The 17,164-nt window shown below is 44.0% G+C and overlaps 1 protein-coding gene across 5 annotated transcripts in view; it reads left to right on the forward strand.

Moving 5' to 3' along the window:
- LRRC2 (leucine rich repeat containing 2) overlaps window positions 1–17,164 on the forward strand; it is a 37,614-nt gene that overhangs the window by 14,929 nt on the left and 5,521 nt on the right. For all 5 annotated transcript variants that reach the window (XM_072786494.1, XM_072786496.1, XM_072786497.1 and 2 more), the window contains 5 exons: window positions 6,094–6,301; window positions 8,247–8,403; window positions 9,761–9,897; window positions 13,965–14,110; window positions 15,666–15,821. In XM_072786494.1, coding sequence (XP_072642595.1) covers window positions 6,094–6,301; window positions 8,247–8,403; window positions 9,761–9,897; window positions 13,965–14,110; window positions 15,666–15,821 — 804 coding nt within the window. The remainder of the gene's footprint in view (window positions 1–6,093; window positions 6,302–8,246; window positions 8,404–9,760; window positions 9,898–13,964; window positions 14,111–15,665; window positions 15,822–17,164) is intronic.

Below are 17,164 nucleotides of genomic sequence, written 5' to 3' on the forward strand. Positions count from 1 at the left end.
ACATCCCCCCTTTGTCCTGCTCATGTTCTATCTCTGTCTCTCAAATAAATATATAAAATCTTTTTTAAAAAGTTGTAAGCAGAGATGCAATACGGAATAGCACTCTGTCTGAATGAAATTCAGTCACTGAGTGGGAGAAATAGAATGGCCGCTGTAATGCTCTGAGTGAGGAATTTCTCATCCAGTGAGGCTCTTTGCCATGCAGGCCAGGACTGTGGGTTCCTTTCTTAAGGAAAGAGTATTTTATTTGCACATTTACTGATTTAATTAGAGGAATGCTAATGGCATCGTTTTGCATGTGTGTCTTGTATTTAAAGTTCTACTAAAATTGATTCAAGGGGAAGATTATTCAGTTACATGGGTGATAAAGTATAAAGACAAAGACAGTTTATCTGACTTGATATTTTTTTCCCTTTCTTTTTTGAAGTACAGCTGACATACTATGTTATATTAGTTCCAGGTGTACAACATAGGGATTTGACAACTCTATACATTAAGCTAGACAGTTTACTTATTTTAATTACTCTCAGGACGAGAATGGAATTTAAAAAAGAGTGTATAGTCTCATCTTGGCTTTCACCAAAAAACCATTTATATTCTCATGAGGTTTTGGAGGGAATGGGACATAAAACATTTAAAAAGAAATCCAAAATCGCTTCTTGGCCTTTTGGCTAAGATCAAGTGTAAAAGAAATCCTGAAACGATTTGGTATATTATAATTTTTAATGAGATATATTTAATATCCTTTTTTTTCCTCCATTTTGTATTGGCTGTACCAAAATATCTGAGCCATTTCTATTAGCTTGTAATTTGTGATGTAGGAAGGATATATTCTGTGGGGCTTAATGAGCATCGTTTCATTACATTGGCATGATATCCCTTCAGATTTGGTCTAAGAAATGAGGGTAGCAGAGATGCTAACCTGAAAAGTAGTTGGTGAACACAAGACCTGGCAGTGACTATGCTGTTGGTTGTTGACATTTTGGGGGGAATTTCTTCTGCTCATTCAATCTGCATGTCTTATACCCAGGCTCTACCCCACATCCCTGCTATAATCAGATCTAGATCTGTAGGCAATAATGTACATTTCTATATTTATTTATTTCAAAAGATTTATTTATTTATTTATTTATTTATTTATTTATTTATTTATTTAAGAGAGCAGAGGGAGGGGCAGAGGGAGAGGAAAGAGAGGGAGATTCTTAAGCAGGTTCCATGCCAAGTGCAGAGCCCAGTGCAGGGCTTGACCTCAGGACCCTGAGATCATGACCTGAACTGAAATCAAGAGTTGGATGTTTACCTGAGCCACCCAGGTGCCCCTAATTATTTACATTTATTTTTATCACATGGTATTCAAGTATTTAAATTATACAGAAGAGCTAATAATGAAAAGTAACAATCCCAAGCCAATCCTGCCATTTTCTCCCAGTATTAAATTCATCTCTCTCCATGTGCTGGTATTTTTAAATTTCTCACTTTTATTACATTACATGTAGACTCCATATGCAGATCCGGAAGCCCTACCTACTTGCTTAGTGCTTACACCAGCTCAGCTCACTGTGAGCAGGACCTGGATAGGGTGGTAGCTGGACTAACCAGGGCCACCAGCAAAATACTTTTCTAAATGCTCCTCTTTCTCCTAGCTTAATAGCAAGCTTGAAACTCCAATGATACCCAAAGTTTTGGAAGAACAAAAAGTGTGCATACAGACCTGGGGAGCCAGCCCTGCAGAAATTCAGGAATGAATGTTCCAGGCAAGAGTAATGCAAACACTGAGGCAGGGGTTGGCCTGGGTGTTCAAGGGAGAGCAGGGAGGCCAGTCAGTGGATCAGAAAGAAGCAAGTGACAGTGCACTAGTGGATGTGGCCAGCCAGGCAGGAGAAAGCACAGACCTGTAGGGCCTTATAGCCACAGTGGGACATTGCTTTACTGTATGAAATGAGGAGCCAAGGACAGGGTGTGACTGCCATTGTGACTGGCCTACTCTAACTATTGGGTGAGTTTAGACCATCGGGAGGCAAGAGTGGCGCAAGCAGAGGATGGTGAGTTGGACAAGAATGGAAGCAGGGAAGATAATGAAGAGTGGCCGGATTCTCACAGAACTAACCATATCTCCTGATGGATTTGATATGAGATAGGAAAAAAGCTTAGAGCCAACAATGAGCCTGAGTTTTTAGCCAGAACATCTGGAAGCCTTTTACGGAGATAGGGAAGAAGCAAGTTTTGGGGTGAAGATCAGGAGTTTGGGCTGCAGTAAGTTAATTTTTTAAAAAAGATTTTATTTATTTATTCATGAGAGACACAGAGGGAGGCAGAGACATAGGCAGAGGGAGAAAAGCAGGCTCCCTGCAGGGAGCCCAATGTGGGACTCGATTCCAGGACCCTAGGATCACAACCTGAGCCAAAGGCAGACACTCAACCACTGACTGACCGAGGTGCCCTTGGAACATGTTAATTTAGGAACACCTTTTAGACATTCAGGTGGAGATAGGGGGGAGGTGAGGAAGCTGGATTCAGTGAGGCAGCCCTGGCTAGAGAACTATAATTGGGCATCACCAGCACAGAGATGTATTTAAAGCCACGGCACTGGGAGATATCAGAAGAGTGAGTGTAGATAGAGACGGGCAGAGACCCAAGGGCTGGGGGTTGGGCCCTTGGAGATTGGAGGTTGGGAAGCTGAGTGGGAGACAGCCCAGCAACTAGAGTGGTAGGAATGGAATGGGCAGAGAGAGGGAGGCAAATAGCAATCAGGCTTCACGGGGGAGGAAGGGCTTTGTCAAATGCTGCAGATGGGTCAGAGAAGGTGAGGACTGGATTTGACCACTGGATCTGGCAAAGCAGAGGTCATGATGGCCTTGAGACCAGTTTCCAAAGAAGGGGAATGCTGAGTGAAGGGGGGGGGTCAACAGAGAACAAGGGGGTGGGAACAGAGAATTGTAGATGTGAGCCAGCACAACTCTTTCAGGGGTTGGCTTAAAGTGAAGCAGAGAAGTGGGTTTGATGGAAGACATGAGGTTGCAGGGGGTGGGGGTGGCGTAGGAGGGGGTTGAGGTGGAGGTGGTGGGTGGGTGGCAGAGTTGCTCTTTAAGTTGGGAAAAATAATCCTGCACATGTGCTGATGGGAGCGATCCACCGGAGGACATCCTCCAGGGAGAAGGAGAGAACCGGGCAGGAAATCCTTGAGTGGGTGAGAGGCTGGGTTTAACGTTGGAGGGGGTGAGGGCTGGCCACTGGGAGGATCTGGGACAGTTCTTCCAGACCAGCCAAAGTGTAGGCAGAGTCAACAGGAACACATGTGAGCAGGTGGCGTGGATGGGGCGCTATGAGTTCCAGGGGTTCTGTTCGCTTTCATTTCTTCCCTCCGTGAGCTAGGAGCTCTGAGACGGAGGCAGATGGGGTAGCCGGTGATGGAGGTATGACTGAAAGGGAGAAAATGTGCAAGAGTCACCTAGGGCCTGGGGCAAAGGGATGAGCTTGGGAGTGTGGTAGTGCTGCTGGGCAGCAGTGAGGGGCCCCTGAGGTCAGGGGTCACCACTCAAAGCCAGGTCAGTTTGCAAGGTGGTGAGTTTTCCTCCACGCTCAGGTCCTGGGTGGGTGCAGGTGCAGCAGAGCTGGGGAGAAGTGGATGCCAGCTAAGTTGAGGTCTGTCCAGGTGCACATGAAAGAGCAAGAGAGGGGGGCCAGGGGGCTGAGAAGGAATGCAGGATGTGATTAAGATGAGGATTATGAGGGTAGCCCCGGTGGCTCAGCTGTTTGGCGCCTGCCTTTGGCCCAGGGTCTGATCCTGGAGACCCGGGATCGAGTCCTGCATCGGGCTCCCTGCATGGAGCCTGCTTCTCCCTCTGCCTGTGTCTCTGCCTCTCTCTCTCTCTCACAAAAAAATGAGGATTATGAAATGCATCTTATAAAAGCTTTACTGAGGAACGTAACTGATACCCAAGAAAATACACATATTTAAAGTATACAATTTGAAAAGTCTGATATACGTATACATCCATAAAATCATCTCCACAATCAAGATAGGATTATATTTGTCCCCTTACAAGCCTCTTCCTCACTCTTGGTGGTTCTCTTCTCTCATCTCCTGTCCCTGGTGCCCAGGCAGTCACTCCTTCCTGTCGCTGTAGATTATTTTGCTTTTATTAGAGATTTTTTAGAGTTCGTAAATCATTTTATATGAATGGAATCTTTTCTTTTTGTTATTCTGGATTCTTTCATTCAGCCTAATGGCACTGAGATCCATTCATATGTGTATCAAGAGTTCATTTCGTTGTAGTATTCCATGGTGTGGATAAGCCACAGTGTGTCCATCCATTCACATGCCAAGATGCTTTTGGGTTGTTTTCAGTTGGGGCTATAAAGCTTATATGAACATATGCCCACTTTTTGGGATATATGCTTTCCTCTCTCTTATAGAAATACCTAGGAGTAGAATGTCTGGATCATACGGTACACATGTGATCTTTCTGAAATCCATTGGGATCTAGAGGATTGGGACTGGCAGGGTCAGGCTGTGTCCCCAGCCACCCACCCCCACATTCCTGAGCAATTACTGACATTGACCACACACTAGTCCTGCCACCAAGCTTTGCTAACACTCCTAACTTTTGACTGGTGGGAAGACCGTCTATAAGCACCTACTAGAATGTTCCAACACGTGTGATTCCTTTAACAGAGTGGTCCTGTCTCTGAATCAGGGGTGTCTTGCTGATGTCAGGTCTTCTGCACACTGTCTGGGCAGCTTTGCCTTTCTGGTTTCCCTGCTTACTCATTCTTTAGGATTTGCACATCAGATTTACTGAGGAGCAGGCAATTTTGATCTTATCAAGTGGAGAACTAATGCGGAGTGCCCAGGGGTGACACGAAAACTAGGCAGGACTGGAAGCAGTTGAAGCTATATAAAGGAGAAGGTGATCACGATTCTCTGAGCCCTGATGGTCCCAATCCAACATGGGATGAGGGGAAGAGGTCTGGGCTTTATCTCCCCACCTCACTGCACCCCTGCCCGACTTCTCCCAGGGCGCCCAACTTGTGTTAAAGGTCAGCTTTCAAAAAAGGTGCAGTTATGACTCCGCTGCAGATATAAAAGAAATGTGCATTAAAAATCCCGTTTTTCTCATTATGATCAAGAGGACAAGCAGTGAGGTGTTACGGCCAGCTCAAAGGAGAATCACAAGGACAGATACATCTGGATACCAGGAAAATTGATGAACTTGCAAACGGAACACACTGTCTTCAGAGGTGGGGGAGGGTTGTCCCTCCACTGGACAGGACAGAATTTGTGTGTCTGCGGTCAGGAATGATTTGTGTTGCTACAAGATTTCTATGAGTTCACCTTTTTTTTTTTTTAAAAAAAAGATTTTATTTATTTACTCATGACAGAGAGAGAGAGGGAGGGAGAGAGAGAGATAGAGAGAGAGAGAGAGAGAGATTGAGACAGGCAGAGGGAGAAGCAGACTCCATGCAGGGAGCCTGACGTGGGACTGGATCCCGGGGCTCCGGGATCACGCCCTGGGCTGAAGGCAGGCGCTAAATCACTGAGCCACCGGGGTGCCCCCCCCAGGAGTTCACTCTCATCTGTGCGGAGATGTAAAGATCTGTCAGGTGTTTTATAAACTAGGGCTGCCTATATATTTCATACCAGATGCCCTTGAAGGAGTAGCATATTCCTGTGGCCCTGCATTAAAAAAACAAAACAAAACAAAACAAAACAAAACAAAACAAAACAAAACAAAAAAACAACCTGGGCTAGCAAGCACATAATATCAAAGGGAATTGTAATTAATTAAATGCATAGGTAACTCTGGTAGAAATTTTAGGCAGGGATTCCATCCCACTCACCTTCTCTACTTTTTTAGTCAACGTTGCTGATAACCCACAACTCTGAGGGTTTAAGATTCCCCCTACGTTCCCAGAGCAGAGGGGAGGGCTGAGGTTTGGGGTTGGGGGAGGGGGTGGTGCTTGAGATCAGCCACCTGGGGAAGGATCACACCTGCCTGCGCCCAGGTGGCCTGCCCAGGTGGCCTGCCGGCTTCTCTCCGCAGGTGAGGGCGGTTCCCCAGGAGAGTGACTTCGCCTCTGCTGCCCCTTTAGGATAAAGGAGGAGTGGAACTTCGTGGCCGAGTGCAGGAGGAAAGGCATCCCCCAGGCTGCCTACTGCAAGAATGGCTTCGTAGACACCAGCGTGAGGCTTCTGGAAAAGATCGAAAGGAACTCCCTCACCAGGCAGAGCTCACTTTCCAAGGAGAGAGACAAACAGAGCAGTCCGTTTGTGTTTGAACTTTCGGGGGAGCAGTGGACGGTGAGTGTGGCAAGGGGATGCCCGATGCGCGCTGCTGAGCTGAGCTCAAGGCATTGTTAGGCCTTGGCTTTGCCCCAAAGAGTGCTGCTGCCTCTAGAGAGCTTTCCCTTGGATGGGGAGGAGCCAATTGCCTGCTCTGAACCGGGTTCTTGTCCCCCTTGTTCCCAGCAGAGCAGGGCTGGGCTCTGTGTCCTGGGAAGGGCAGTGGGATCCCCTTGGATCCCTCCGAGGCTGGCAGGCAGGGGCTGGGGCAGCCCAGGATGGCACAGCCTTTAAAATGGGTATTTCTGCAGTCTCTCCCCCAGATGTTTAAAATCATCCTTTACCTTTTTTTTTTTTTTTTAAAGATTTTATTTATTTATTCATGAGAGACAGAGAGAGAGAGGCAGAGACACAGGCAGAGGGAGAAGCAGGCTCCATGCAGGGAGCCCGATGACGTGGGACTTGATCCTGGCTCTCCAGGATCAGGTGGCGAAGATGGCGCTAAACTGCCAGGCCACCCAGGCTGCTCCCCCCACCCTTTTTCAAATGAACCGAGCCTTTCACCTAACATCCCCAGTGGGTGGTGACAAACCCTTTAGCTACTTTTCCTCCTGAGATTCTGAGGCCAGGACAAAGATGTCCCAGTTTCTAGCCTCAGGTGTTTACAGGTGGCTCCTGCTGCCACTGCCCCTGGCCTGCTGCTTTGCTTGGAGAGGTATCTGACATTTTCTGGTGGAAGCAGCACCTGAGCATGTCAGGAGCAAGCAAATGGGGACTCTGATCCCTTTCTGGGGGACAGGGTTCTCTGCAACCTGCCCTCCATCTCTTTATCCCTTCAACTTACGGCTGAAGTGACTCTGGGCTGGGAGTCTGAATTTTTGAGGGGTGATCATGGGGCAGACCTTTATTGACCATGTGATCTGGGGGTAGTTTACTCCACTTTCATATATTTTATCTCCTCCCCAGCAAAATGGTGCTAATGCCTGCCTTGGCTCCCTCTGTGGGCTGTTGTGGGTTCTGAATGAGCCGATATTCTATGACCCTGACTTGTTAGCCACACGGCCCTCTGAAACTGGGAGAGATGATTACTGTACAACCTCTAGTCTTATTTCTCCTGCATCCCTATCATTGAGATCAGTGGGTACTCTTCTGGATTTCTAATTAAGTACCGCTGGTAAGTCATTCTCATCTGCCATCGTCAAACATGGTCCTGCTCTAAGCACTTACCCCATAGGGGTTACCCAGCCCACCTGGAGAACCTACATTGAGAAGCACTTCTCAGCACCTTTACAATTGTATCCCAGAGCTCTCGAGCTGGGAGAGGCCTTGGTTCTGCCCAGTTCCTCTGTCACTTCACAAATGAAGGTGCAGGGTGGTGATGTACCTGGAAAAAGGCAGAGCCTGGCCCAGAATTCCGGTCTCTTCGCTGTCTTTCTGGTGCTTTCATATGATTGTCTCATAAAAACATTGAGAAATTTGGCACGGCAAATATTAGATCTCTATCAAGCAGCTACCTGGGAAGGGACATGTAACACAGATTTTAAAATCTAGTGCATGGACAGATTTTGTTTTCAGAAAGTGTTAAAGTAGTGCGTTGTAAAAAAATAAAATAAAAAAATAAAGTAGTGCGTTGTAAATAATATATGTCGTGGCTGTGGGTGTGAGCCTGGTTGTCTGTGTGCACTGGGGCATTTGATCTTAATATCGTGAATTCACAGCTGTTTTGAAATTGGGCTAATCTGCCATTGTGAAATCAAGGGCAATCGCAGAATCTGAAAGTGGCTTCGTGGAGTGACTGTAGAGCTGGCTAAGGAAAGGCCTAATGCTCTTACCTGTGCCCTCTCGCCTTCTGTCTTTTATGTTAATGCCCGGTTGTACTTGGCTTTGTGCACACCGGCCACTCAGCTAGGGCTCCGACACCTTGGGGAACCAACTGTGGCTGATGTAATTCATTCTATTGTAGGAGCTCCCCGATTCCTTGAAGGAGCAGACACACCTGAAAGAATGGCACATCAGTAATACCCTGATTCAAAACATTCCTACCTATATTGAGCTGTTTCAAGCGATGAGAATTCTGGATCTGCCAAAAAACCAAATCTCCCGACTTCCAGCTGAAATTGGTATGTTCCCCGGCGGGAGCCTCCCGTGTTCTCGTCTGGCAAGCTGGCAGGTGGTGGACAGGTGGTGGCCTGGTGCTTCCTTCCCCTCCTGGCCCAGGTCGCTGCTGGGCCGGGCTGTTTCCTGTGTTCCCAGAGCTGCATCTTGCTCAGGGCGGCGATGTCACCATCCCACCTGCAGAACTCAGCACGGACATTTGCCAATGGCTCAGAAGCTAGAAGTCCCATGAGCGAGCAATGCCATGTTCCAGAACTTTTTCTTTTCTGTTTTAAAAAATTTAACTTCAATTTGCCAACATATAGTGTAACACCCAGTTCTCATTCCATCACGTGCCTTCCTTAGCGCCAGTCACCCAGTCATCCCTCCACCCACCTCCCCTTCTGCAACCCTTTGTTTGTATCCCAGAATTAGGAGTCTCTCATGATTTGTCTTCCTCTCTAATTTTTCCCCACTCAGTTTCCCCTCCCTTCCCTTACAGCCCCTTTCACTATTTCTTATATTCCTCACATGAGTGAAACCATATGATGATTGTCTTTCTCCAATTAACTTATTTCACTCAGCATAATACCCTCCAGTTCCATCCACAAATGTAAATGGTAGGTATTCACCCTTTCTGATGGCTGAGTAATATCCCATTGTATATATATGCCACACCTCCTTTATCCACTCATCTGCCGAAGGACATTGTGGCCCCTTCCACGGTTTGGCTACTGTGGACGTTGCTGCTATGAACATGGGGGTGCAGGTGTCCATCATTTCACTACCTCTGTGCCGTGGAGTAAATACCCAATAGTGCAATTGCTGGGTTGTAGGGTAGCTCTATTTTTAACTTCTTGAGAAACCTCCACACTGTTTTCCAGAGTGGCAGCACCAGCTTGCACCCATATTTTCTTTTAGTTTTAGAAAGTTAAGCATGCAATGACATGTTCACTGTTAACATAAAATACAACCACTTATTCCTGTATAAGTTTTGCCTATTATGTCCTTTTGATCAACATTTTATAATTCTCCATCATTTTTCTGTTCAGCTGCAGTACCTTAAAATGAAGACTGTAATAACCATTGCTGCTTCTCTTTCTCTTGGAGTGTTAGGGGCGAAGGTCTGGGGGTTGCCAGTAGTTCCATGAAGGATTTTGCTTACCAGAGAGTAAGCAAAAAATTCTCTGATCAAAGACTGACATGCTCAGGCTAAAAGACAAGTTGACATTTAATAAGGTGCTTAAAAAACAAATACAAAATTATGTTTCATGCCTCCCCTATCATCATTTATAAAAATGTTTTTATATCTTTGTTTCATGTTTGTTGTTAAAAGACCTTAAGGGATCTTCCCCCACGGATGTTCATTTGTTCTGATGACAGGTTGTTTGAAGAACCTGAAAGAGCTCAATGTGAGTTTCAACCATCTGAAGAGCATTCCTCCAGAACTGGGGGACTGTGAAAATCTAGAGAGATTGGACTGTTCTGGAAACCTAGAATTAACCGAGCTCCCCTTTGAAGTAAGAAAGCAATTATATTTGCACTATGATTTACTTCTATTTGGTTTATGACATGGGATGATCCATAATGCAGGGGAGATATTTTACAAGGTGAAATCCATCTTTATTATGTTATATTTTCTTGACACTTTAATCGCCCTATAACAGCAATTAGAAGATCTTTTATAATGTTCTTACACTAGGCCAGGAGCTGAGTGTAAGTTCAGTTCAGAAAAGCTATCAAAAACAAACAAAACTAGGCAAAACATCCTGTTTTCATACAAGATATTTTTATTTAATACCTATTCAGTGTATGATGCCTCTTGTCTGCAATGCAGATCCAGACTTATTTATCCATAGTGGCACAATAAATTGGAAACAATTGGAAATAAAAGGGTAAAGTTTTTTTTTTTTTTAAAGTTGATATATTCATAAAAACTGGCAGGTAAACAAAGTAATGTTACAGATAAGGTTTTGAAAGCCCATTAATTTAAACAATATTCATTGGTGACTTTTGATCTGTATTCATTGGAGAAATGATTCAAATCACATTCTGATAAAATGGAGCAGCTGAGAGGGAAGACTGTTGGCAAATAAAACTCAACAGGCTTCTTATGCTGAAGGAAGATAGCCATCTCATAATCCTGCTGGTCACGAACAGACTGGAGACAGTATTGCTAGTGTGGTGCTGACAAGGCCCTGGCTGCTGATTATAGTCCTAGATTGGGTGTTACTCTCCTTGCCTGGAAATTCCTGGGTGGGAGGAAGTGGCTGCTTCTACTGTTGCCCCAGGAAATGCCCAACAGTGGTCCAGGTGAGGGTGTCCCCCAGGGCCGTGACTCCCTGCATGAGACTGCTCATTCTCCAGGCCTCCCCAGTTTAGAAACTGGCTCAGTCTTTTCTCGGTCATCCAGGCTGGAAGCAAGCCAAGTCATCATGACCTCTCTTGTTCCCATGCCCTGTATCCACTCTGTAAGTAAGTCCTGTTGAAAATGCCCTTGAGGATAGGTTCTGTATCTGACTACCACCCAGCATCTTGCCACTAACACCCTAGTCCAAGCCTGTGCTGTCCATCATCTGGCCTGGAACAACAGCCTCCTAGGCTTTCCTCTTTGTCCCTTCTCTCCTCCTACCTTTATTGAGATATAACTTGTATACTCCCAAATCAACCATTATAAGTGTACAATTCACCATAATTCAATTTTAGGATAATTCTATCATTTGCTCAAAATTCAGTCTTGCCTGTTTGCAGTTAGTCCACATGAGATGGCATATAAGGCAGCACGCGGCAGCCACAATTTGTTTTCTTTTTTCCTGGCAAACGGCCATGTGCTGCTGATTCACTTAACCTATATTGACATCTGTGGGAACAAGTGTACTGTGGATATAGATTTTTAGGCTCTTTGCTCTGAATGGGATTCTGTAAATGCTCTGTACTTGTTATGCTTCCCCAGTTGGCTCTGTTCTAATAGCTCACTGACTCTTTACTATCTTCACCAATTCAAGCCTGAATGGTTCTCAGTGGCCACAAATTCAGCCACCTGTGAAAATTATGGCTTATTCAAGATACATACAAACTATGTAGCTGAAGACAGGCTGCTGGGTCACGTCTCAGCCTGAAGACGGGCTTCATGGTCATGCCTCGGGCTGCATGGTCATATCTTAACCTTGTATTTATCCAAAGGAAGCACATAGCACTGCAGGTTCTGGTCTCTACAGACTCAGGAAAGCACTGTTTTCCTGGATGCCATATCCAAATGCTGGCGTTAAAAAACATTTTTAAAAAAGATTTTATTTATTTGTTTGAGAGAGAGAAAGAGACAGAACATGAGTGGTGGGGAGGAGGGAGAGGGAGAAGCAGACCTTCTGCTGAGCAAGGAGCCCGATGTGGGGCCCAATCCCAGGACCCCGAGATCATGACCTGAACCAAACCAGACACTTAACCACTGAGCCACCTGACTGAGCCAACCAGCTGCCCCTAAATTTTTTTTTTTTATGGTTAGAAACATAATATTACATTTACCATTGTAACTATTTTTAAGTGTATGGTTCAGTAGGGTTCAATGTACCCACATCGTTGCTCCTGTCTTCATGAGGATGTTTCTCACACAAATAATTAATGCAATTCAGAAATCAAATTCAAACAGACTGCAAGTAGAATGAATGACTCATGGAGGGAACTACCAGGAATTTTGAGACAAAGGTAAAGATAAGCAAACTTCTGTGTAAATGAGGATTGTATTTACTCTGACAGAATGTCAGATTTTTATCTGGACAGCACTGGAATTTCAAGCAAATATAACTACATTTCAAAAGAGTTTATTTCATTTTGCCCTTGATGAAAGTAGCTAGTGAGGAGTGACTATATCTAGGCACTTGCTCTCCTTGCTAGTTTAATGCCACTATGATTTTCCTTATTCTAATTTTCACAAAAGTCTTTTTTTTTTTTTTTTAAATTTTTATTTATTTATGATAGTCACAGAGAGAGAGAGAGAGGCAGAGACACAGGCAGAGGGAGAAGCAGGCTCCATGCACCGGGAGCCCGACGTGGGACTCGATCCTGGGTCTCCAGGATCACGCCCTGGGCCAAAGGCAGGCACCAAACCGCTGCGCCACCCAGGGATCCCTAATTTTCACAAAAGTCTTAACATATTGAGGATATTTAAAGGAAAGAAGTTGGGGTGCTTGGGTGGCTCAGTCAGTTAAGAGTCTGCCTTTAGCTCAGGTCATGATCCCTGGACATGATCAAGCCCCCATGTCAGGCTCCCTGCTTTTCCCTCTGCCCGCCGCTCCCTCTGCTTGTGATCTCTTTCTCTCTCTCTCTCTCTCTCTTCCTCTAATAAATCTTTTTTAAAAAAGTAAAGAACTTTTTCTTTTACAGTCTGAAAAATGTACCTTCTACATTTATTGTAAAAAGAAGAAAGATAAGAGACACTAGGTAATTCAGTCTTGATTTTTCAGCTGATCTGAGAACCCCAGCAACACAGTCAGAGACTTTGGACTGAGTTATGGGCACCCCAAACATCTTTTTTGATGACTTATTTGCTGTCACATTACTGTCTTCACATTTATTTTTATAAATTCAAAACAAGAGTAAAATTAGAATGTGCCCATTCAAGGGGGCGAGTTTGACCCGTATGCCACTAAAGCAAATGCAGCAGTATGGAACGAGGTATTATATTAAGGTAAAAAGAGACCTAAGCTTATTGCTTCTTTCTTTTCTATATTTCAGTCATTCCTTCTGTTGGTCCAACTGGCTCCATATTGCATATTACATAACAGTCTTGAAAATATATTCTGAGAGGCAGGCCAAATTCTATTTGTGGACTCTGAAAATAAGTCGGTAAAAGGTAGCTCCTTCTGTATGTCATAACCACGACCTGACTTACAAAAACAAATCCAAACATGGGACACTTTTCCTACTTTATTCAGTTGTCATAGATTTGAGCTCAAAATAAAAAAACATATATTTCCCTTCACATCCAGTTACCATGGAGACATAAAGAGTAGAGATTTCTGATTACTTGCCATGTCCTTTTATGAGTTCAAATGTGAGTCTTTTTAAGATTTGCCAGAACTCCTTGTGGCTGTCTTTAAGTCATTCTATTTTTTTAAGGCTTGTGCTTTTTTGTCTTCTGTGACTTTGCACATGCTGTTCCCTATCTGGAATTCCCTTCCCTATCTTTCTACCTGTCCAGGAACTGCAGGACCCAGTGCAAAAACCCCACTCTCTGTGAAATCTTTTCTGACCCCTGGCCCTTATCCTACCATGACATTGGCATATTAGCCCCTTAGGTCTGTGTTACCAAGCACTGCTGGTTGAAAACTTCTTCACATTAGTTCTTGCTACATAGAATTGTTGTTTATTTTCAAAAGTGTGAACTCCTGGAGGGCATCTGTTGTGTGCTGTTGACTGTAGCATCCCCAGCATGGAGCACATCGTCAGCGCTCCAAAAATACATACTCTACTGATCTGTGTTGCATATATTCTTAGAAGTGCCTCTGGGATGAAATATTCCCTGAAAATTATTAGTTGAAAATTCCCGGTCTTACAAAAGTAATTAGAATATGTTGTTATTCCTTTCTAGTTAAGTAACTTGAAGCAAGTTACGTTCGTAGATATCTCAGCAAACAAGTTTGCCAGTGTCCCAATCTGTGTCCTGAGGATGTGTAATTTGCAGTGGTTGGATATGAGCAATAATAGCCTGAATGACCTGCCCCAAGATATAGACAGGTAGCTACTCGCATCCTGAAGGTGAGGTGTATGCATCAGTTACTAACGCCTTAAACACTGTTAACATTTTTAACATGCATAACATGCGAATGGTCTTTGAAATCAATGAATTTTCCAAGAGCTTATTGTTTCTGAGAAATGTGTTTTGTTCTTTATATAATAAGATAGTTTCCAGTCTTCGTCCTACATGTTATATGTGTGTGTATGTGCGTTTGAACACATCTCCATTATCTTGGTGACTGTTAATTTACTTGAGTCCTCAACAGAATGACATCATTAACTTTCCTTTACCCCACAGAAATAACAAAGTATAGTATTATATTTGGAAGAGAAACCTACCACTCCATGTTTTTACCTATATGTTAAAGATGAAAGAGGAATGTTTTGCTCCATGTTTAGAAGATCAGTGAGAATAATTTTTATTGGTTTCATTTATTGATTTATCACACATCACCTTTCAAACAAAACTGATATGAGTAGTCAGGTTTTTCCAATTGTATCCTTGTATTTTGTGTTTAAAAAATAATTATACTGAGCCGCCTGGTTGGCTCAATTGGTAGAGCATGCAACTCCTGATCGTGGGGTAGTGAGTTGAAGCCCATGTTGAGCATAGAGCTTATTTAAAAAAAAAAAATTATACTGAATCATGTTAAGATCTATTCATTCACTCATTCATTCATTCATTCATTCATTCCACCAATGATATCAGGCTCCTGTTTTAAATTCCTGTAAGCCAGGAATTTAAAATGGTGAATGAAACAAAATATCTGGCCTCCTGGAATCTACAAACTTCTTTATAAAGATACAGCATGATAAGTAAGCTGTCGTGACACATAAGCCAAAACTGGCTTAGTTCTGCTGGTCCTTCATATGACCTTTTTCTACTCCTGGTACCTATGATGTGTGTGTTTTCCAGCTTTGTGAGACTAAGTGGGAATTGTTTTAGTTTGAAACACAAGGGGGACTTTGTGAAATATTTGTGGGATCGGTCAAGATTTTGCAAATGAATGCAAGAAAAAACTAGGGGAGGCTCATCGAGTTAGAATAAAATGGAAAATAAATAAAACATATCTGGAGCTCATTTTGCTCATTTCCTTTTCATTCTGCAGGTTTCTTTCCATTTTAAAGTTAGAATATCAGACGGGAGAAGAATACTGTGCTTTCAAGATATACACCAGGAAATCTGTTGCTCAAATCTGTTCATTCTAGGCCCAACTCCAGTAGAGTTCCCTTCCCATGCTCTGCTGCTCCCCAAGGAATGTGACAGATGCTTGGAGAGGTGTACTGGTTGTCCGGCCGCTCCCAGACTAGTGTCTCTTGTGCAATCTGCTTATCCTGCTGCTGTATTTGTCCTCCATTGGTGATTAAGTCCATGAAAACTTAAAAAAACCCAAATCAGGTCACCTGGCATGGTTTTATTTAAACTTTAAAGTCAGTTTATTCTCATAAGGGTCGCATATATAAACTATGTAGGGATTTCATACCTGAATTTATTTGCCATTCACTTTTTAATGAAGTTAATCCTTATGGTCTGATCCCTTTGACTTCTTTTTAGGCTAGAAGAACTGCAGACCTTTCTCTTGTATAAGAACAAACTGACCTATCTTCCTTACGCCTTGCTTAACTTAAAGAAGCTCACCTTATTAGTCGTCAGTGGGGACCATTTAGTGGAGCTCCCAACAGCGCTGTGTGACTCTTCCACACCTTTAAAGTGAGTAGATCCCAGTAGAGACATTCAGACGCAAGGTAAAGAGCACCTGCAGCCTGGGCACCTGCCGTCTCAGGAACTGGATTATGTAGTTTTGGTACTTGGAGGATCTGATCCCTGTTCATGGAAGTTCTGATGCCTTCTTACAGGATATTGAAGTTTTTGACATGGGGAGGTAGCACTTGAAGAGTTTCTGGACAAATGCTACTGCTATTTGAAGTGCAACAAAATGCATGCCCATGTCTCCCTCGTTGTCTTATCCTTCTTTGGTTTCCATTAAGGAACCTGTAAAACACCCCAAACTAGAAAAACCATCCATGCAAATACAATACAGATTCTTTTCTTTTTAAAAAGATTTTATTTATTTATTCATGGGAGACACAGAGAGAGGCAGAGGTATAGGCAGAGGGAGAAGCAGGCTCCTTGAACGGAGCCTGATGCGGGACTCGATCCCAGGACTCTGGGATCATGACCTGAGCCAAAGGCAGATGCTCAACTGCTGAGCCACCCAGGTGCCCCTGTGATACAGGTTCTAATCTGGCATGAGACATCCAACAGTCTTTCTTATCTTGGAAGTGGACTTGAAAAGCCCCAGCTTCACACTCCCCTGAAGCTGACTCTAGGGCATGTCCCCTTGGCTCCCTCCTAGCATGTCCTGCCAGAATTTGAGGCTTTGGGATCCTCCCATTACCTCTACCCTGAGACCACTTTGACCCACAGCCAGCAGCATGAAGCCTCCCCAGAAACCCTTACACGAAGCTGTTCTAGTGAGAGCCACTTCATCCCTGTGTCCAGAGACCCATCTACCTTGAATACCGGGTGTTTGCTAAAACCACCACCCAAGGGGTGATTTCCTTGGGATATCCAGTTCTTTCAGTGGTAAATGCTCACTATTGACATACATCTTCCTTGTCTTCTGTTCCTGGCAATAAGATGTATAGCAGACAGATATAGAGAAGATAACTATTACAAAAGGAGAGATTAAATTCATTCCTGTGTAAGCACAAGATGAGCAGGGATATGACATCTTCTTCCCACTAACCCACCATACTCCTTCCATTGGAATGGGTTTTCCCCCTATGGCTGTCTCAGGAATGTCTTACAGATAAGAAAAGGCCCCCTGGTGGGAGGGATAGCAGGATACCGCCCCCCAACTCCTTCCACATTCAGCAGCAGGAGTGGCAGGTTCACAACCAAGGACAGGAAGGGAACTTCTGGTTAGGGGAGAACTGACCTGTGCGCAGGTAACTAGTCATCTCAAATGATACAACTGTAGGACTTGCAAATCTAAAAGAATCAGATGGAAGCTCCTTCAATTAATAAAAGTTTAATGAAAACACTAGATA

Source organism: Canis lupus, chromosome 19 (assembly GCF_048164855.1).
Source record: "Canis lupus baileyi chromosome 19, mCanLup2.hap1, whole genome shotgun sequence".
NCBI classification, from domain to species: domain Eukaryota; kingdom Metazoa; phylum Chordata; class Mammalia; order Carnivora; family Canidae; genus Canis; species Canis lupus.